The 24,454-nt window shown below is 35.9% G+C and overlaps 1 protein-coding gene across 6 annotated transcripts in view; it reads right to left on the reverse strand.

Annotated features, from left to right (window-relative positions):
• The window catches only part of LOC126825386 (serine/threonine-protein kinase BRSK2), a 695,489-nt gene that overhangs the window by 189,980 nt on the left and 481,055 nt on the right, over positions 1-24,454 (reverse strand). For 4 of the 6 annotated variants that reach the window (XM_056101811.1, XM_050555009.2, XM_050555005.2 and 1 more), the window contains one exon: positions 16,053-16,309. In XM_056101811.1, the coding sequence (XP_055957786.1) occupies positions 16,053-16,309 (257 nt within the window). Of the gene's footprint in view, positions 1-16,052; positions 16,310-24,454 lie in introns of those variants that run through there. The other 2 variants (XM_050555008.2, XM_050555010.2) reach the window with 2 other exon arrangements.

Here is a 24,454-nt window from a genome sequence, read left to right on the forward strand (position 1 = left end):
TACATGTATACGATTACAATTTTAACATTTTTTACCGCCATGTACCCCAAAACTTTATCGACAAAATTAAATTTTAATCACAACTTTCATTTTAATATCTTAAATCGCCAATTTGACTACCTACTGGTGTGTCATGATAGCCATTGAGTTGTGTAATATTGACTGTGATTGGGTGATTAAAAAGGAATAGCCAATGGCATTACGGCTTTCACAGACTCAGTAGTGTTACTATTTTAATGCAAAGAAACCTTTCCCAGACGTATGGAGCAAACTTAAAAGGACCATATAAGTTTCAGTCTTGTTAATCGGGGAGAAATTCGCCACCATACTACTATGGAGACAAATGGACAGCTTGTAGCGTGCTGTTAAATAACGTCTAATTTGTTTTAAAATGAAAAGTTCCCCTCTTCCAATTTTATTGGAATGTATAAAACAGACATACATTTTTAGCCTGTATTTTTATTAGTCTACTTGTCGCTGGCGACAAGTAGATTTTTTTTTCTACTTGTCCATTGAAAATGTTACTTGGATTCGACAAGAAGACAAGCGTTATTTCGACCCCTGCACATGGCCAAAATTTAAGGTAAAAATGGGTATATTTTGTACCTTTTCAGTGTGCATTGAATTTTGAGACTGAATATTTGGAAAAGTATATATCCCATCGACTTAGAATCTTTTGTAAATTGATAGAAGACAAACTGACATCAACTATGCCAATTTTGCAGTTTATGTATACAATAGTGACTTTGCCAGAGGCTGTGGAAATCCTGAAAATAAAAGTTTATAGTTCATTTGTACACATTTTGCCACCTGGTGGTGCAAACAGTATGCATTGGACAATGATTGTGATGCTAAATTCATAATCTTCACCAAAAGTTATCTTAGATTACAAAGTTAGAGAATCCTATTCCTATTAGAAATGTGAGTTTAAAGCATCCAAAAACCTGAAAAAAATTACTGAATTTATGATCCGTTTTAGTACCCTGATTTAAAATGGCCATATCTCGGCGCGAGTTTCCAACCTAGAGAGGTAAAATTTCGGATTTCCTAGTTTTTAAGGCCATATACTATAACATATATTTTTTATAATTTTTTGGTCCAGTTGACATGAAATGACTCTAATACAAGGCTTTTTTTTATTACCATTAAGAAATTTTTCTTTTTTTTGTTAAAGATGACAGCATATAAGCAGCGGTTTTAAATTAAGTACCTAAATTCAAAGGTCCTCAATAATGGAAATGAAATGAAATGGGGTTTAACGTCCTACTGTTCTGCTCCTATACTGGGCTAATGAAGACGGGCATACGCCATACAGTGTGCTATGAGGGAAATTTTGCCCGGGCAGTGCCACTATCGCCTACTCTTATATCGAATTCCAACTGCCAGGGGATCTTTTACGTGCATTCAAATATATATGGGACCTCGGTTTTTTGTCTCATCCGAAGGACTAGACAGCTGTCCTTGTCAGGCCCTCCGTCCTGCATCATTGACAAGGGGGAACCACGTCTGAAAATCAGGATGAACTTTCTCAACCAAAGCAGGGACCGAACACCCGACCTCCAGGCTAGCGAGCCAGCGTCTTACCCACTTAGCCACGTGATCCCCCCCTCGATAATGGGGACCGATACCTAATGGGTGTGTGTGATCAAGGTTTTACATATAAACATAAACTTATCAATTGAAGTCCATGAAAGATGGGTTCCCAGAAAAGTATACTATTCAAAAAAAGTAAGGGATATTTGATTTTGGGGGCATAATACTAAAATATGCAAATGACTACGAAAAAAGTCACTATAGAACCTAACAGAAGAAACATTTCCCTCTACATGTTACGCCCAAACGCACCAATAGCTACCGCATGGAATGCAGGTGATGCTTGGGATCATCATGGGGGTCCAACCCAAGATTTGCACGACTCTGACTTTGAATGTTACAGTCATTGTGGCATTGAATTCCAGGGTGGAAACATCAGTTTAATTGTTTTAGTGACCAGAAAACAAATTTTGTTATGCGTCGGCTTACCCAAAATGAAAGGTTACGTGCCCTTGGCATGCTACAGATCGGCACAACACAGGCGGTTGTGGCGCGGACGATGAATGTTTCTCAGTCTGTCATAAGCAGGCTATGGTCCAGATACCGTGATACACAATCTGTACAGGACAGACCACGCTCAGGTCGACCAAGGGTGACAACTCAAGCCCAGGATCAATTTATCCGTACCTTGGCCTTGAGAAATCGTGTCATCACAGCAAATCAGATCAGCGCTCCTCTTTAAACAGACACTGGTGTGAGAGTGAGTGGCCAGACGATTCGGAATCGACTGCATAGGAGTCACCTTCGCTTGACGTCCTCGCGTGATCCCTTGTTTGAGAGATCATCACATTCAGGCAAGACGATGTTGGTGTAGGGATCGTCAACACTGGGATAATCGACGCTGGAGCAATGTGATGTTTTCAGATGAGTCAAGGTTCACTGTTGATTTTCTGGACAGACGTAGGAGGGTGTGGCGTCGTCGAAACGAGCGCTTCCAAGACGTTAACGTTATCAGACATGATCGATTTGGGGGTGGTTCTGTTATGGTGTGGGGAGGCATCACTGTTGCTGGAAGAACGGCTTTACATGTTGTTGCAGGGCGTGTTACAGGCCAGTACTGCCGGGACAACATCTTGGCAGTCCATGTTGTGCCGTTCACACGACGTCATGGCCGCCGTTTCATCTTCCAGGATGACAACGCAAGATGTCACAGGGCCAGGATCGTTACAGGTTACCTCCAACAACAGAACATCACCACATTACCTTGGCCAGCACTGAGTCCCGACCTCTCCCCCATCGAGCATGTCTGGGACATGCTTGGACAGAGGTTACGTCAACGTCAACAACGTCCTGCCAATGTCCAAGAACTTGCTGCTGCGTTGCAACAGGAATGGGACAATCTGGACCAAAATGAACTTAGACGTCTCATTAGGAGTATGCCACGTCGGATCAATGCTTGTTTGGCAAACAGAGGAGGATTTACCCGTTACTGACTTGGTTGTGATGCTGTGGTAACTTTGCTGTTTGACCCCGGGTATCATTTTACCCTTATAATGGTCAGTCTATGCCTTACTTAGTCTAACGATCATTTGGAATAAATCGATGAATGTGAACTTCATTTCATTTTGTCATTTGTTTCTTCGTCAGTTTCATTAGGTGACTTTAATAACACTTAAAAATCAAATATCCCCTACTTTTTTTGAATAGTATATTTATCGGGTGGTTATTTCCAATAAAAGTATGTCAATTTTGGTATATATGGAAAGTAGAGATATCCAATCTTACTAGAAATATACTGGATTCCCCAAAAACACTCATGGAGCGTATACAGGACAAAAATGTAAGGGTTCCCCATATCGACAGCCCGACGATTAGGAATTTCTGCATGCGTGATGTCAAAGGTCAAGTTGATAAACTTTATGAAGAGTTAGACGTACAACACTTTCTGTGATAAAAATGACGGAAAAAGACGCGGGTAGTGGATAATCCGAGAATATAATTAGGATTCGATATTTGTAATAAATAGTAAGCGATTAAAGACAACATCGTCTTATGTATGCAATGAATTCTCCTCTGACTTCCAAGAGAGGAAAGTCACGTGACGTAAACATGACCTGGTTTGATCGAATTTTTATAGCAGGGCATTCCTTCGCAATTACAATGTTTGAGAAGGATTTAAAGCAAAATTATGACAAATTAATTAGTTTCAATATGTTTTTAGTCCATATATACCATTAAATCACCCAGTTTGTATGCGGAAATGTATCTTTAACACATACAGATCGAATAACACAATATTTATGGATAACAATTCCTACCCTTTATTTCACTGCAATGTTTCAACAAGATTTCACAAGTCGTTATCAAGCATATAACACAAATAAATAAGATAGGTTACCAGGCAACATACACCCACAGCAGCTAAATCGTCTGAGCAGTCGACAAGGGTTGTCACATATTTATTCTTTTGTAGTTAATTAGGGGAATTTAATAGACAATTTCATACAGATGACATTATAATTTTCGTCGTTTGAGGGTTCACAAGGTTCTAAAAACTAAAACAAGGGCCGTAGCGCTGGAAGTAATCTACAGAAATTGTTGAAATTCGACAGGCTTTTTCGTTTTACTAATTCAAATAATGCATATAAATTTCATACAGATCGGATGATAACTTTTGTCGTTCGAATGTTCACAAAGTTCAACAAAGGTCCATAACTCTAAATGTAATTCACGGAAATTGCTGAAATTCAATAGGCTTCTTTGTTTTACTAATTTAAATGATGCATATAAATTTCATACAGATCAGTTGACAACTTTTGTCGTTAGAGTGTTCACAAGGTGCAACAAAGTGAAACAAGGGCCATAACTCCAGAAAAAATTAACGGAAATTGTTGAAATCCAATAGGCTTCTTCATTTCACTAATTTAAATGATGCATATCAATTTCATACAGATCGGTTGATAACTTTTGGCATTAGAGCGTTCAGAAGATTCAACAAAGTGAAACAAGGGCCATAACTCAAGATGTAATTAACAGAAATTGCTGAAATTCAATAGGCTTCTTTGCTTTACTAATTTAAATGATGCATATAAATTTCATACAGATCAGTTGATAACGTTTGTCGTTACAGCGTTTACAAGGCGCGACATAGTGAAACAAGGGCCATAACTCCAGAAGAAATTAACGGAAGTTATTGAAATTAAATAGGCTTCTTCATCTCACCAAAGCAAACAACATATATCAATTTCAAAACAATCAGATGATAAATGTAGTCTGTAGAGTGTTCACAAGAAATTGTGGATGATGGACGGACGGATCAACGGGGGCGACGGCAATATTAGACCACATTTTCATGTGGGCATATAAAAATAAAATAATATGGTTATATATATAAAAGAGCAGTGAGAACCCTCTAATGGGATGCAAAATCAGCAAGCATGAGCATCTGTCCCAGGCCGTTAAATAAACAAATGTACATAGATGGTTATAAGCTGTAATTGGTATAGATAAGTACAGGAATAAAGGATCAAACACTTGTTAAGAGGTATAATGAGCCACAAGCAATCGGTCCTGACAGTAAAAACATAATAAACAAGCCAACAGTGAGGCTGATGTCCCCCGCCGAAATAGGAAAATAATTAGAGGACACATATAAATTTATCACAAATTATCTTTTACAAAGTATTGAACAATCAAACAGTATATCTTTACTTATAGTCTAACAATCAACGTAGGAGAGTTATTGTTTTCCAAAGTCTCGACCAATCAAATTGCGTATCGCTCTGCTTACCCTGAGCAGAAAATGCTCATTATCAAACTTAGTCAAGGTATTACTGTAATGAAACTATACACCAAGTTTCATCAATCTCACTTAATTAGAACTAAAGTTATCGTGTCCCAAAGCATCAACCAATCAAATTGCTTATCTCTGCTTACCCTAAGCGGAAAATGCTCATCTTCGAACTCCATCAAGGCATTGACCTAATCAACACATACACCAAGTTTGAACATTCTAGCTCAATTAGGAAGAGAGTTATCGTGCCCCAAAGTATCAACCAATCAAATTGCTGCTTACCCTGAGCAGAAAATGCTCATTATCAAACTTAGTCAAGGTATTACTGTAATGAAACTATACACCAAGTTTCATCAATCTCACTTAATTAAAACTAAAGTTATCGTGTCCCAAAGCATCAACCAATCAAATTGCTTATCTCTGCTTACCCTAAGCGGAAAATGCTCATCTTCGAACTCCATCAAGGCATTGACCTAATCAACACATACACCAAGTTTGAACATTCTAGCTCAATTAGGAAGAGAGTTATCGTGCCCCAAAGTATCAACCAATCAAATTGCTTATCTCTGCTTAGCCTAAGCGGAAAATGCTCATCTTCGAACTCCATCAAGGCATTGACCTAATAAACACATACACCAAGTTTGAACATTCTAGCTCAATTAAAAGTTATCGTGTCCCAAAGCATCAACCAATCAAATTGCTTATCTCTGCTTACCCTAAGCGGAAAATGCTCATCTTCGAACTCCATCAAGGCATTGACCTAATCAACACATACACCAAGTTTGAACATTCTAGCCCAATTAGGAAGAGAGTTATCGTGTCCCAAAGCATCAACCAATCAAATTGCTTATCTCTGCTTACCCTAAGCGGAAAATGCTCATCTTCGAACTCCATCAAGGCATTGACCTAATAAACACATACACCAAGTTTGAACATTCTAGCTCAATTAGGAAGAGAGTTATTGTGTCCCAAAAAGTGTGACGGACAGACAGACGGACGGACAGACGGACAGACAGACGGACAGACAGACGGACAGACAGACGGACGGACAGACGGACGAACCCATTTTAATAGTCCCCTGCTTTCTTCGAAAGGCGGGGGACAATAAATGTATATATATATACATATACAGTAATTAGTTATAGATGAAAGTAATAATAAAAGATGAAAGGACAGGTATTATAGGGGTGAACTGAAGCCATAAACAGTTGATCCTGATAGTAAAAGCAAGATGCAGTAAAAGTAAATTTGTAAATAATATAAGGAAATGTACAAAATCAAAAACAAGTAATTGCTTTATGAATAGTTCAGAGACTGTGTAAACTACATTTTAATGATGCGATCATACCCTCTTGGAATGTAAATTCCTGGGTCCCTGTTTAGTTTTGGTTCATGCCTGCATATATTAATTGCTTCATGGGTTCTTCGGTTTCGTTTGTTGTGGCAGATAACAACAGCTAAACTTATTGACGTTTGTCCAGTTCACTCGGTGGCGCGGGTTTTCAATAAGGTGTTCGGCAATGGCAGATTGGTTGGTGGGGGTTTTCGACATGTATTCTTTAATTCTGATGTCTAGGGGCCTTTTCAATTCTCCAATGTATGATTCCTCACAGCTGCACATAACTTGGTAAACACCCCCTTTTGGGGAGATGGATTTAGTGGGGGTTATCTTTCCATTTGCTTTTATTAATTCTTTGGTTGTCTTGCCTTTGAGATATGTGGTTTCTATATGTGCTTCTTTTTTTAATAATCTTCTATTTTGGTGGGAGATGTTCCCATGGAAAGGTATAACCACCCGTATAGGGCCTTTATCAGGTTTTAGTTTATCTGGTTTTGGCAGGTCGGATAGTGTGGAATCGATAATATTTTTAACCATCTTTAGCGGATACCCGTTGTGTTTGGTGAAAACATCTGCAAGGTGTTGTACGGCTGCTTTAGTGCTGTTAGGGTGGTTTGATATGTAATGAATATACTCGTCTGTGTGGGTTGGCTTTCTATATACTGAGGTAATTATTTTAGAGTCCTCTCTTGTAACTAGTATGTCTAGGAAAGGAAGGCTGTTGCTGGTTACATACTCCTAGTGAACTTGATCCTTGGGTGTTGGTTGTTCAGATGGTGTAGTAGGGTGCCAGCATCATCTTCTTCTTTTATCATAACAAATACGTTGTCAACCTTACGAGACCAGAATAAGGGTTGGAATGGTGCGGTTTGGATGGCTACTTCTTCCAGTGATGTCATGAACATTTCTGCTATCAGGGGGGATAAAGGACTGCCCATTGGTAACCCACGGATCTGTTGATAATATTTGTCACCCTATGTGAAGAATGTAGATTCCAGGCATTGCTTGATTAGACAGATGATGGTATTAACTTGTAAAGAAGTTTCCAGTGACGTTGAGAGGTGGCGGATGCAGGTTTCTAGGACATCTTCTCTTGGCACATTAGTAAAAAGATCAACAACATCGTACAAGAGCATTTTCCCTGGGTTTCTTAGCTCTTTGAGTTGGGTACAAAATTCAGTGGAGTCCTTGTGTTATATGCTTGACAACACTGAGAAATAGGTAAAGGTTAAAACGTACGTTTGCCGCATTAAAAACTCGCAAAACGGTCAATACCTACGTATCTCGATAAAAAAATAAAATTCGGATTATAACTCCTCATTATGGCTTAAAATCTCTAGATAAGGTGTGTTAATTAACAAGGGTGAAAAATGGACTGAAAGGCGAGTTAATTATCGCTAGGTGTGAACAACTCTGGGACGGTGCGTTTTCTGTACTGAGTATGTTAATTAACCGACGGGTTAAAAACGAATGACACGGTGTGTATTGTTTAATTGGTGTGTTTTCTCGATAGTTGTTATAACTGCACCAAAAGGGTATAATCAAGGACCAGCCGACTTTATCTGACGCGTGAGCGTTAAATGGAAACTTGGGAAGGAAAATTGTTTTTACCGTGCAGTCAGGCCCCAATTTGAATATATCCGGGTATATAGTGATAAGCTAAATTTACCGTATGTCTATATATATTCTTTTGTTCTGACAATTTATTGTTTTGCGGGTTGAAATTAGTACCACGTAAACGGTAACTCATTGCCGGTTTATTGTTTTGCGTGTTGAAATGAGTACCGTAGCTCATAGCCAGTTTATTGTTTTGCGTGTTGAAATTAGTACAATGTACGTAACCCGTACTTGTTTTGTTGCAACTTTTAATAGATAACTATTTTGCAATTATGTTTATATTATAAACAAAAAAATGTTAGCTGTTCAATAATAATTGTTATATAGCCAGCGTATTTAACAATCATCACATAGATGGTTTCCTATACCGTGAGGGTTTGAACAGTGTTTCATTAATAATTAATTAGACCTAGCAAAACTTATTTAACAATCGTCACATATAGATGGTTTCCATAGTGGTCAGATTAAAGTACATAGTTGAGTATTGGTGGGAGGACATGAAATTTCATATATTATATAAATCCCATGTAATTTCGTCAATTCACTTCATTGTGGAAGCGGGCGCTACATTAAGTTATTTGAGACACACTCTTCTATAATTAAACTAATTTTCTTTACGATGTCGGTTCGATATCAGTGTTGGTGTACGCGTTGTGATGGAAGTGAAGAATATAATCGTCGAACTGTCGAGGAACACATCGTAGCCGAAAGAGACAGAGGGATTATTAAAAGATGTATTGCATAATGGTGTTTATTTTGCCATCCGGTTTAACAGTTCGCCGGATAATGAAATGTCCTTAGAAATAGTCAGGACCCACATAATGCGCACAATAATAAATTTTCTGAAATAATAATAATTCAAACAAGTCAAATGATTAATTGATTCCAAGTATATATCATGGCATGTCAGTACAGACTACTGCAATAAGAGTTATTTTCTTTATTACAAATAATCACAAATAACCAAATCAAAATAAGACAATAATCGTCATAAATTTATTCACATTTTTGATATTTTCAATAATACCATTATTGATTATGAAAGCTAATTAATAGCTGAGAGACTAATCTTGTCGGCTCATAATCTTAATTGGTTAATTAACACGTCAGTGTTATAAACTCTACCAAATGTTGACTCATCTGATTGTGTATTGGTCTGTTTATAAAGTTTAACACTGATATGTTTATTACCCGAGATTATGAGCCGATTATAAGATTAGCCAACATGATTTTACCATAATATATTAACATGGAGTTTTAAAGTTATAAAAGAGAAACCAACATATTTTTGAAAATCAATATTAATTTCATTTTCAGAGAACGTCTATTGGAAAATTGCTAGCTGATCCAACAGATTCCCTATTCCCCACATTGCAAAACAGATCAACATGTCAAATCGATTCAGTTACTGGTATAAGGTTTTAAAATATCATGTCTTAAATAGCCCCTTCGTCCCTTTAAATATATATTTTTTTATACTTTAACTTATAAATGCAACACACAAACTGCTTACCGTATTTATACAATAGACGATAAATATCCCAAAGAATAACCCGGTTCAGTTTCTTTCCAATAATTATCACAAAAACAAATCATTAAATTTCATTTTTCCAGTTAACATATCGAAGAAGCTTTCAATAAAACACCTAACAACCAGATCTTATGAATGGAATCTTGTCAGGACAGAACTTAGATTAATAGTAACTGATGCGACAATTACATCAAAGAGTCCACATCAAAAGAGTACAAAGGAAATTGCCTAACAAAAAAGCGTGTATTAGTTAAAGGGGCATGGTGCGATATAAGGGATGATTTTGTGCCAAATTACAAAAATGATCACCACCGGTTAAGGAATGATTTTATTGACAGGAGTATGTCAACTGCGAATATGATGATTAAGTATTCTTTTCACACGCTGCATGCGCCAACCTTCAAGTCTATACCGATTCAAAAATTTAATTATCTCTCATATCCACAATTTTTAAAGCCTGAGTTTTATCGTAAATAAAATTAATAGAATCCGTTGTAACCTACTGGTAATACATGATGTAAATTGCAGGAGATGGGGTGTGCTATTCATCGTAGCCCGTTCGTAATTTAGCCATGACAACGGCACATATTCTGTGTGAAAATCCAGATTGGTCGTGTCCCAATGATTTCTTACTACAAGGACGTAACTAGCTCAGAGAAACGATGGGGTGGGGAGTGTTCTCAAGGGGTGCTGTAAAATTGACGGACAATGTATATCTATTGTTTTTATGGACGACAATTTTTTCAAAGGGGAGGGGGGCAAATTTTTGCGGGTGGGGGGGGCTTTGCCCCACCTGCCCCTTAGTTACGGACCTGACTTACTGACAATACAGAATATAAGTATTGTCTACAAGACTACGGCATGGTAGCAATTTGTTGTTAAAGGGGCTTCTATTTTAGTCAATTATCGATTCCTATTGATAGCACGTGTGAATTCACGTAATTTGGAAACTTGACTGACCGTATGCATTGACTCAGACTTTTTGGTGGCGAAATGAAAAGGTCATCAAGGTATTATCCGACTGATAACGTGTTAATGTGCATGTGTTCAGCAAGGTTGACAGTGACTTCTGACGATGTGTGCTTAAAAACAGGAGATGAAGGCATTTAATTCATTTGTGATTTAAACCCGAAGATATATTACTTCAGATGCATTGTGTAACTTATTTGTCAGAATGGAAATGGCTATTTCAATGGACAAAACTTTCACCCACAGTAAGACCAGCATCTATGTGTGTAAATTTTGAAATTTCGTAATTTTAATGAGTTTGAAATAGTCGATCGATGCAAGTATTAAAATGTCGAACATATTGATGAAGTAATGTATCGGTACAACCATAATTCTGTTTATTTTATTATATAAATGCCTGCCAATGTTTGATATTTGTTATATTTTCAATATAAGCCAGTAAAATCTGCGTGTCTAACCGTGTTAAATTAACAATCTTTTTTTGCATGCCGTATTAGATGATATTCGACTACGATATCACTGCCGTGGAATCGCACGATAAATACATAAACCTATTTCAAACCAGCTATGGATGTGCTGACTGTACATGCGTGAAAGTCAGACTTTTTAAAATTCGCCGTGGATGGCGGTTTAAAATAATCACGGAGGTCGGCAGTTTACTCAAATTTGGGAAGGAAATTTAGAGCGGAATTTTGAGCTTGGCCAGAGCAGATTGATTAACTGACGTATTAACATACTCAGTACAGAAAACGCACCGTCACAGAGTTGTTCACACCTAGCGATAATTAACTCGCCTTTCAGTCCATTTTTCACCCTGGTTAATTAACACACCTTATCTAGAGATTTTAAGCCATAATGAGGAGTTATAATCCGAATTTTATTTTTTTATCGAGATACGTAGGTATTGACCGTTTTGCAAGTTTTTAATGCGGCAAACGTACGTTTTAACCGTTACCTATTTCTCAGTGCAATGACTTGTGAAATCTTGTTGAAACATCGCAGTGAAGTAAACCATAGTAATTGTTATCCATAAATAGTGTGTTATTTGATTATGTTTCAATTAGTAAATGCCATTCAAAGAATAAAACACATACAGATGTTTGATCATTTATGAACATTTGTTGACATTTATTGATTTTCATATTACCAGTTATTCAATCTCCCTTCATGTGTCCAAAATACAATATATTATTAGTCGCATGTTTGAGTCCTCGATTTATAGGTTCATACTTATCTGGTCATACACACTAACATTAAGTGTCAGCCCCCATAATCAAGGACAGTTAATGTAAGTGATTAATACATGGTGTTTCTTATAGTCAGTAACAAATACATATCGGTTCATGTCACATTATGAAGACCATAATCAAATACATGCTTAAAATCAAAGATCCTGGATAGAGGGGGGGTGGGGGGAGTGACATAATGCGTGCATGTGTCCACAATAGACGGCGTTGATGCAGTGTCCTCGGTTTTCGAATGTCAGTCACATGTGACATGTGCAAAATTATCTTTGTGTGTCCTCTCTTATAGATGAAAAATTCTCATTCTCAAAAACAGTTGGAGGAGGAGATATAGTGTAGCGAATATGGATAAAAAATTGAACTTAGGGTCAAAGGTAGTTGTCCATGGAATACTCTTCACATTAGTATCTGTCTTGGATTGGTAGGTCAATAATTCAGCCCAGGTCTTCTGATCTGCTCGTTTAAATGCCTTTTGTATAATTTTCTTGGGATATCCAGATTGTTTAAGATAGGACATAAAATTTTTTAGGTTTGATTTGGTTCAGCTATCTTTGCTACAAATCTGTTTTATACGTAAGTGCACCACTGTAAGGGATAGCGTTAGTATTTTTTACTGACGAAACATTGGAGAAAACGATGGGTTTTTAATATTGTATTCTATTAATTATTGTATATCACATTGTATATCGCGTATAAGAACTAATTCTTTTTTTAACATGAAAGATAGGTTGCCAGGCAACAAAACATACGCCCATAGCAGCTAAATCGGCCGAGCGGTCGACAAGAATTGTCGCATATTTATTCCTTTGTAGGTAATTGGGGGCCTTTACAAGACAATTCCATACAGATCAGAATATAAATTTTGTCGTTTGAGGGTTTATAAGGTTCTACAAACTGAAACAAGGGTCTCAACTCTTGGAAGTAATCTACAGAAATTGTTGAAATTTGACAGGCTTTTTCATTTTACTAATTTAAATAATGCATATAAATTTCATACAGATCACATGATCACTTTTGTCATTCAAACGTTCACAAGGTTCACAATCGCCATAACTCTAGAAATTATTGATGGAAATTGCTGAAATTCAATAGACCTCTATTTCACAAATTTAAATGATGCATATAAATTTCATATATATCGGATGATAAGTATCTGAGGTTGATTGAGAACACAAGCAATTACGTGCATGTTTTTGTTTATACGTCGCCATTTTGGGGTATTGAATTGCAAGCAAAAACAAAATGGATTGTAATACGAAGTCAGACGAATAATCAATCCTTTTTAGCCAACATATTGACGATGGAATAAATGTGAATTCAAATATCGATGAGGATTTATCCAAAGCCTGAAGAAAATTGGGATCAAAAGGCATTCTTTTCCGATAATTCTGACAGTGAACTCGGATTGAAGGTTTTCGGTACGTTCAGAGAAGGATTTGACCGATTCTTTTAAGTGGACTGTACCCAAAAATACTTTATAAAGGAACTCTTGGGCGATAAATACTTTCAAGTCTAGGAGTGTGTGAACGGAAAGAAAATTCTGAAAGATATCTTAAACATGGAGTATGAATAACTGATTTAATTATGCCGATAAGTACGCCGTCTATTTCGCTCCTGAATGTTACAAAGTGTACTGCCATAACAATTTTTAATTGTCAAAAGAATAAAAATTTATTTCTGTGTTTTTTGTATTATTTCGATCATCTACGTCATCAGCGGTTGATATGAACGAATATATCAACCTATGATGACGTCATGACAGGTTGTTATGAGATATAACTGCTATGGACATCAAAGAAAAAACTACCGCCAGTTGTATATCTCTAGAAGTAATAAACGGAAATTGCTGAAATTCAACAGGATTCTTCTCTTGAGTAATTTAAATGACACATGTTAATTTCATACAGATCTGCAGAGCGTTAGAGTGTTCCCATGATGCAACAAAGTGAAACAAGGGCCATAACTGTAGAAATAATTGACGGAAATTGCTGAAATTCAAAAGGATTCGTCTCTTGACTAATTTAAATGGCACAGATAAATTTCATACAGATCAGCAGTTAACTTTTAGAAGTTAGAGCATTCACAAAGTGCAACAAAGTAAAACAAGGGCCATAACTCTAGAAGTAATAAACGAAATTGATGAAATTCAATAGGATTCTTCTCTTAACTAATTTAAATGACACATGTAAATTTCATACAGATCAGCAGAGCGTTAGAATATTCCCATGGTGCAACAAAGTGAAACATGGGCCATAACTCTAGAAGTAATTGACGGAAATTGCTGAAATTAAATAGGCTTATTCGTTTCACTAATTTAAATATTCCATATAAATTTCACAAAGATCGGATGTGAACTTTTGGCATTAGAGTGTTCACAAGGCTCAAAAAAGTGAAAGAAGGGCCATAACTCTAGACGGAATAAATGGAAATTATTGAAATTAAATAGGCTTCTTCATCTCACTAATGTAACAACATACATCAATTTTAAAGCGTTCACAAGAAATTGTGGACGATGGACGAACGGATGGACCGACGGCAATATACGTCCACATTTCAATGTGGGCGTATAAAAATGAGAACATCTAAAATGGACTTGAGCATTGCTGTGACCACATATGTCATCTTGACTGGACTATTATCATTAATTAAAACCAAAATTAAGATGAATGAATTCTAGATTCAAACTGATTTTTTTGCAATTTTATAGCACCTTCTTAATGATTTTCAAAGCTCTGAAAATTCAAGTCATATCATATGATTTTTTATTAGTATTTCTACCACTGAAATGAGTTAATAATAAGTTTTTTGAAATGAGTTGACTATCAGGCCCGTAGCTAGCACCGGAGGAGAGGAACTATGAAAATGTCGGAAAATTTCAATTTTGAGGCTGAATTTGTGATATTGGCGTATTATGATATTTTGATATGAACATTACAAAAATTTGAAGGAATGAATACAACGTTAGCTTACCAAATAATAATTTATGAGAAAAACGAGAAGTACGGAATCGGGTTAGAGTGTGAATTGTTTGAATTTTGAAGATTATCACGCTGTTTTGGGTCCCCAATTCATTCGTCGGTGCCTAACCAATTATATTATATGATCTTTTCGTGGGCTGCCCACCAATCTCGCCACTGTGGACGCATCTCCTGGATGAGGCACCCCACCAATCACGACTCCCTTCCGAGAAGGGTCTAGGGTGTTCTCCCCCCAGAAAATTTTGGAAAATAGGGTTTGTACCTGTGGAGAGGAACTATGAAAATGACAGAAAATTTCAATTTTGAGGCTGAATTTGCGATATTGGCGTATTATGATATTTTGATATGAACATTATGAAAATTTAGCTTACCTATAATAATTTATGAGAAAAACAAAGAGAGAGAGAGAAATGGGGTTTAACGTCCACTCGACACCGACTAGGTCATTTCGGGGCTAACACATGGTTTAATTTTATTTCAATAATTCGCTTGTGCGTAGGGGTGTTTAGTAGTGGGAGGAAACCGGAGGACGCGGAGAAAACCCATGAGGTTGGACAGCCAACCCTACTCCTTGTCACGTACAACCGGGGATTCGAAACCACGCCAGTTAACTCAATGACAGGCCTCATGATACAGCGCGCTCGTGCTAACCATTCAGCCATCATGTATAAACCCAATGACACTGGTTGGGGGCCCCGCCAATCTCGTCGTGGGCACCCAACCAATGTCACTCGGCTTTATGTGGCGTCCATATATGGGCAAGTTGGTCATTGGTTTCGTATTGCGTCCAATAGAAAGGATGCCTTCGGGCGCCCATTTTTTCCAGGGCGGGGGGCATGCCTCTCTTGCCCACCCACTAGCTACATGCATGACTATTATGATGGGAATATAAGGTTTGGTTAATTAGTAAGAACTCTGTTTTGTTCGTCATGCCTACCTGCTAGCTACGGGCATGACTATTATGATGCGAATATAAGGTTTGGTTAATTAGTAATAACTCTGTTTTGTTCGTCATGCATGGCTGCTTAGCAACAAAACTTAAAATCACCTGCTAAATATCCCATTTCAATATATTCCGAGTGACCGTTTGGTAAAGGTATACCTTGCATTTTCCGCCGATGGAATCGTGGTGAGCCCAGAAAACTATTCTTTATTGTATGTAGTCTTGATTTCCAGGGTGTACCTTGTATACCGGGTGAGCCAGGTGGGGTAGCTGATGGACTGTGAGTTGGAGTACATCGATGTGAAAGTTTAGGACTGGATAATGGAGAGCTACCGGGACTACTACTAAGACTAGCCTTCCTTCTGAAACAAAGAAATGAAGGGTCTATTATTTCATCTTTTAGATAATATATATTCAAGTGCTGTTAATATGAAGTGACTAACACTAGTAAGTTATTGTAGACAGTAAAGCAATTTTATTGATTTCACAAAATTTCATCTTTTAGATAATATATATTCAAGTGCTGTTAATATGAAGTGACTAACACTAGTAAGTTATTGTAGACAGTAAAGCAATTTTATTGATTTCACAAAATTCTTAAGGAACAGAAAGCCAATATAATATAATGCAGATCGGATGATAACAAAGTAAAACAAGGGCCATAACTCTGGAAATTTTTGAAATTCAAAAAGCTTCTTTGTTTTACTAATTTAAATTTCATACAGATCAGATAACTTTACTCTAGAAGTAATTAACAGAAATTGTTGAAATCAAACAGGCTTCTTTGTCTCACTAATGTTAACAATATATATAAATTTGAAACTGATCAGATAATAAATTTGGCCTGTAGAATGTTCACAAGAAATCGGGGACTGTGGATCGACAGACCAACGGATTGAGGCGACGGCAATATACTAGAGCTGGGCGATATTTTGTTTTTTCGATATAAAACATCACAGAAATAAAGATAGTTAGCCAGGCAACGAAACATTGTCCGAGCGGTCGTCAAGGGTTGTCGCATATTTATTCCTTTGTAGGTAATTGGGGGCCTTTACAAGACAGTTCCATACAGATCAGATTATAATTTTTGCTGTTTAGGGTTCACAAGGTTCTACAAATTGAAACAATTGTCTCAACTCTGGAAGTAATCTACAGAAATTGTTGAAATTTGACAGGCTTTTTCCTTTTACTAATTTAAATAATGCATATAAATTTCATACAGATCACATGATCACTTTTGTCATTCAAACGTTCACAATCGCCATAATTCAAGAAATTATTGACGGAAATTGTTGAAATTCAATAGACCTGTTTCACAAATTTAAATGATGCATATAAATTTCATACATATCGGATGATAACTATCATCAATCGAGCATTAACAAGGTTTAACAAAGTGAAACAAGGGCAATAACTCTAGAAGTAATTATTGTAAATTGCTGAAATTCAATAGGCTTTTTCGTTTCACTAATTTAAATCATGCATATAAATTTCACAAAGATCGGGTGATAACTTTTTGCATTAGAGCGTTCACAAGGATCAATAAAGTGAAACAAGGGCCATAACTCTAGACGTAATAAACGGAAATTGCTGAAAATCAATAGGCTTCTTCGTTTCACTAATTTAAATAAGGCATGTAAATTTCAGAAAGATCGGATGATCACTTTTGGAGTTAGAGCATTCACAAGGTTCAATAAAGTGAAACAAGGGCCATAACTCTAGACGTAATAAACAGAAATTGTTTAAATTCAATAGGCTTCTTCGTTTTACTAACTTAAATATTGCATATAAATTTCACAAAGATCGTATATTAACTTTTGGCATTAGAGCGTTCACAAGGTTCAACAAGGTGAAACAAGGGCCATAAATCTAGACGTTATAAACGGAAAATATTGAAATTAAATAGGCTTCTTCATCTCACTAATTTAAACAATATATATCAATTTTAAAACAATTGGATGATAACTTTTGGCGTTAGAGCGTTCACAAGAAATTGTGGACGACTGACGGACGTACGGACGAACGTACGGACGGGGGCGATATACATCCACATTTCTATGTGGGTGTATAAAAACCAGCGGCTGCCAGGCAGGATTACGCCCACATTTTGCACAAGATGAAAATGGGATTTTTTGTACAATCAGGGGCAATAATCCAGAAAGTTATGGTCTGAAATGCGCAAATATCAAAAGGGACTGAGATCTTTGGGATATAAAGATATGTTTTAAGTTTCATCAGAATCAAACTCAACCAAAATTATGGTGTATCAGTGATATATTAGAACGTTTTTTTAAATCGGATAATAATTGTGACATCTAGAGGGACCTCAAGCTAAAAATGCGATTTTTCGTACAATCTGGGGCCATATGGAAAAGAACCCAAGATCTTTGAGTTATAAAATTACATTTCAAGTTTCATCAAAATCAAAAGAAAATTGTGACCTCTAGAGGGTCCACAACATTGATATACCATATTTTTACGCTATTTGAGTACGAGGGGTGGCCATTTTGTCTGTCAGTTTTGGTCCGATTTTCATGAAATCCGAACTCAGCCAGCCTTAGGGTGTAACAGTGATATACTAAAACGTTTTTTTAAATCGGATAAAAATTATGACCTTTATAGGGTCCACAAGGTAAAAACGCGATTTTTCAGACAATCATGGGCCATAATTCAGGAAGTTACGGTCTGATATGCGCGAATATCGAAAGGAACCAAGATCTTTGGGTTATAAACTTACATTTCAATTTTTAACAAAAGCGGATAAAAATTGTGCCCTCTACAGGGTCCACAAGCTAAAAACGCGATTTATCGTACAATCAGGGGCCATAATTCATGTAGAAATGGTTCCACTACTGATATCTTCCGCCTTACTCCAGCCACAGTAGTGGCTCGTCCTAGAGAGTTCCTTTGCGCAAGTTTTTTAGTCAAATGACTACAAAAAGGTTACTGGCCTATAGCTCCCTTAATTTACACATAAACTGACCCAAAACAGTACTGCACATAGTTTAACATATAATAAATCAATTCCCATAATTATATGATTTGATGAAACCTAACTGCTACTTGAAATTTCAGCTGGCCGGTGTCATGGCGGCTTGCATAATAGGTCATTACAAGAAACATCGCTATGCAAATGTAGAACGCATAACCACAAAGAAAAACTGTTCGGTAACTATTTTAGTGGCCCAATCTTCACTATTTGTCATAGAATTACTTATTCCAATACAAACTGTACTGATATGTGTTGACAATTGTGTGTTTGAACCTATTTGAACTTGTGTAAGGAGTCTTAGACTGTATCAATTGTTACGTTAAACACACAGTTTAACATAATCCTTTAGTGGCATTTAGCAATTGGAAACATAACAAAACTATACAGTTATATGGGACAACAATCACTGGTTTATTAACCAGTGATTGTTGTCCCATATAACTGTATAGTTTTGACACAGTTTAACGTTACAAGTACAGTAACTATAATCCATGATGTTACGGTCCGATACATGCCAATATCGAAAGGATTCGAGATCTTAAGGAGATAAACCTATATTTCAAGTTTGAAATCGGATAAGAATTGTGACCTGTAGAGTGTCCATAAACAATTGTGGACAGACGGATAGGGGCGACGACAATATACGTCCACATGAAAACGTGGGCGTATAAAAAAGAGTTTGCTAGGGTAAATGAATAGCATCCAACCGTAATCAGAGTTATAAAAATCATGCACAGCCGAAAGAACAAAGGCTTTTTTTAAATGCTTTTTGTGCCTCCTTCATGTAAATATTCTTAATATAAATAAAATATTACAATTAATATACTGGAAATTAAAATTGTAATAAACAACATAGACCATTATTTTTAGCAAGTCTTCATGGCTATAATTAGATCATGGACCTTATGATTGGATATATGTTTGTATTAGCTCATTAAATTTGGTACTGTATTTATGCTAAAACTTTTAATAATATTGACTAGAAAGTGTCAAGTGAATATTACGGTGGTATTTTCAACTTTTTAAGCATGTTTATTCACATTTAAAGATTGGTTGCCAGGCAACGAAACATACGCCCACAGCAGCTAAATCGTCCGGGAAGTCAACAAGAGTTGATTAAGAGTAACAACTCATTAAGTAATTATCAGAAAACTATTAGAATTTGTTTGGTTTTTATAAAGTTCTGCCCCATGCTAATGTTTAGTATACGCAACTTTTAACATCATGGATTTAGCTGTTCACGTCATAAAAATTCATTGAAAATCAATATACTTGTTCGTCTCAAGACCTTAAACTCTGTGTATCAATCTGAAGTCAATTGGATAATAAGATTTTTTTAAGTGATCAAGGGCCATAACTCTGGCAGTTATCGGAAATCGCTGAAAACCAATAGGATTCTTCGTCTCATGACCTTAAACACTGTGTATAAATTTAAAGTCAATTGGATATTAACTTTAGCCCCTAGAACGTCCACAAGCAATTGTGGACCAACGGACGGGGGCGACGACAATATACGACCACATTTCAATGTGGGCGTAGAAAAAGTGATAAACTGAAATTATTTACATTTTATAAAATATTGTGATATAGTGATTATATCGCGATATTTTAACAAAATATTGCGATATCTGTTTCCAGGGATATCGCCCAGCTCTACTATATACAACCACATTTCCATGTGATATACAATAATTAATAGAATATAATATCAAAAGATAGGTTGTCAGGCAACGAAACATACGCCCACAGCAGCTAAATCGTCCGTGCGGTCGACAAGGGTTGCTGCATATTTATTCTTTTGTAGGTAAATGGGGGCATTTACAAGACAATTTCATACAGATCAGATTATAATTTCTATCCGTTGAGGGTTTACAAGGTGCTACAAATTGAAACAAGGGCCTTAACTCTGGAAGTAATATACAAAAATTGTTGAAATTCAATCAACTTCTTCAAATGATGCATATAAATTTCATTTTGTCGTTGGAGCATTCATAGGGTTCGACAAAGTGAAACAAAGGCTATAACTCCAGTAGAAATTAATGGAAATTATTGAAATTAAATAGGATTCTTTATCTCATTGATATAAACAACACATATCAAGTCCATGACGTCATCATTCCTATGATGTCATAACTTCCTATGGTGTCACAATTGACTTCCAGTTAGTATTTTTACTGACGAAACGTTGGATAAAACGATGTTATTTTGATATTGTATATCAATTATTGTATATCAAATTATTTGAATATCAAATGCATCATTTTGACTTAGTCAAAATTAATCCCATCAAACCGTCTGTAATTGGTTTGTGTTACCTGTTTCTATTGATTGGAAGTTTCTCACATTTCCATGTGGGCGTATAAAACAGATAGGTTCTCAGATAACGACACATACGCCCACAGCAGCTAAATCGTCGACAAGGGTTGCCGCATATTTATTCTTTTGTAGGTAAATGGGGGCATTTACAAGACACTTTCATACAGATCAGATTATAATTTCTATCCTTTGAGGGTTCACAAGTTGCTACAGATTGAAACAAGGGCCTTAACTCTGGAAGTAATATACAAAAATTATTGAAATTCAATAGACTTCTTCAAATGATGCATATAAATTTCATTTTGTCGTTGGAGCATTCACAGGGTTCAACAAAGTGAAACAAGGGCTATAACTCCAGTAGAAATTAATGGAAATGATTGAAATTAAATGTGATTCTTTATCTCATTGATATAAACAACACATATCAAGTCCATGACGTCATCATTCCTATGATGTCATAACTTCCTATGGTGTCACAACTGACTTCCAGTTAGTATTTTTACTGACGAAACGTTGGATAAAACGATTTTATTTTGATATTGTATATCAACTAGAACTGCGAAGCAGTAATGACGGGTTTCACCGGTGCCACGTTACCCTTGAACTTATGTCACTTCCGGTACCAATGAAACCGTTAAACAGGTTTCCACATAAGCATTGCACACATGAAATAAAATGGACGCAGAAACAACCAAATCCAGCAATCAATTCATTTGCTACATGTCAGTGATCCTGTCAAAATTACATTACTTCCGGTGATAATGAAAATGTTAAATTGGTTTATGAAATCAGAAATAGCATCATCACATGGTGAAAATTTTATGTAAATCCTATAATAATTGCCACCTTTATAGACCAAAAACCTTGAAAAATGACTTGTAGAAAATCGCCTATTTCTCTGCAACCGTACAAGTTAGAAACCATTTTGAGGTATCTGTATGATCGAATGAGTTCATTCTATTTGTTGATTGGAATTAAATATCATAATTTTAAAAACATTACAAATCTGATTCATTTGAATAAAATATCTGTTTTGAAGGCTAAAAATACAGTTTTTGCCAAAATGACGTTACTTCCGGTGATAATGAAAATCTTAAATTACTTGTATGAAATCGTAAATGGCATTATGTATCACACAGTGAAAATTTCATGAAAATCGAATAATAATTGACACTTTTATTGACAAAAAACCTTAAAAAGTGACCTGTTGAAAATTGCCTATTTCTCCGCAACTGAACAAGTTAGAAACCATTTTGTGATATCTATATGATCGTAAGGGTTCATTGTATTAGTTGATTTGAATCAAATATCAAAATTTTAAACAAATAACAAATATGACTCATTTGAATAAATTACTGGTTTCGAAGGCTATAAATACAATTTTTGCCCAAATTACGTCATTTCCGGTGATATTGAAAATGTTAAATTGGTTTGACCTAGTTAAAATTGACATTACACATCAAATGGTGTCACTTTTATGAAAATCGAATAATAATTGACTCTTTTACAGGCAAACTAGCGTAAAAAGTGACTCATGCAAAATTGCCCATTTCTCGGCAACTGCGCATATTACAAATTAATTTTCAAATACATTCTCTCCGTATAGATTATTGCTACGAGTTTATGAAAGTTACGAAGTAATATTTTAAAATATGAAAACGCTGGATGGGTTGTAAATAGCTGAATTTTACACCTTTTTTCACCTTTGAATCGAAATAGCCCGAAAACGGAATCGAAATTAAAAAAACTGGTCCCAACATTTCGTGCGCCTTTAAAGGGCGCACAATTTCAGTTATACCAGATTTGAAAAAAATAATATTTGCTTTCGAAAAATGGTACCTAATTGTCAAAATTGTAGTTTTTTGTCAATTTACGCCACTTCCGGTGCCGACAGATAACACTATTGGTAACAAAAAAAATGACAATTGAGACAACGGAGCATATGAACTTTGTTTTATACAAATCGAACAATAAATAATTTATCTAGGACTGAAAAACTGAATTAGCCAATGGGGGCCAAGGAAAATTACCGAGACAAAACATTTTCACATTTTTGCCCAAGTCAGAGGACTCGTCATATTTGTGTAAAACACGACTAAAAAATATTCATAAATAAAAAAGTTTTTTGTAAAAATTTAAATTTTCTAAATTTAGCGCCTAATATCTGCGAAGATTTGCCGAAAATCAAAAATCAAAAGTAGCGTATCTATGTGCCCCGTCTCCGGCTATGCCAAAATGCATCGAAAGTTAAAATCCAATGATTATTGTTAAAATTACTGCAATATTTCTAAAAACGATAGCTTCGGTGATTTCGGACATTTCGCATTGTCGCAGAACGTTCAAAATAGCTTTATCCTCTAAGTCACACCCACTTTTCCGATAAAACCGAAGAAATCGTAACGATCCGATAATCAGTTGCTGAGATCTACTCAAAACAAAAGAAGAATAATAAGAATAAGAATAATAATTTTAACAAAAACAATAGTGTTTCACAGTGTGAAACCCTAATTATTGTATATCAAATTATTTGAATATCAAATGCATCATTTTGACTTAGTCAAAATTGATCCCATCAAACCGTCTGTAATTGGTTTGTGTTACCTGTTTCTATTGATTGGAAGTTTCTCACATTTCCATGTGGGCGTATAAAACAAATAGGTTCTCAGGTAACGACACATACGCCCACAGCAGCTAAATCGTCGACAAGGGTTGCCGCATATTTATTCTTTTGTAGGTAAATGGGGGCATTTACAAGACAATTTCATACAGATCAGATTATAATTTCTATCCTTTGAGGGTTCACAAGTTGCTACAAATTGAAACAAGGGCCTTAACTCTGGAAGTAATATACAAAAATTATTGAAATTCAATAGACTTCTTCAAATGATGCATATAAATTTCATTTTGTCGTTAGAGCATTCACAGGGTTCAACAAAGTGAAACAAGGGCTATAACTCCAGTAGAAATTAATGGAAATTATTGAAATTAAATGGGATTCTTTATCTCATTGATATAAACAACACATATCAATTTCAAAACAATCAGATGATAAATGTAGTCTGTTCACAAGAAATTGTGGATGACGGACAGGGGCGACGGAAACATACAATCACATCTGTTTCTCAGACACTGTTTTAAAGCACAGAAGTTTTTTTTTATATTAATCATTTCAACAGCGAACAGTGGGTGTTTTCTTATT

This window comes from Patella vulgata, chromosome 6, assembly GCF_932274485.2.
Source record: "Patella vulgata chromosome 6, xgPatVulg1.2, whole genome shotgun sequence".
Classification (NCBI taxonomy): Eukaryota; Metazoa; Mollusca; class Gastropoda; family Patellidae; genus Patella; species Patella vulgata.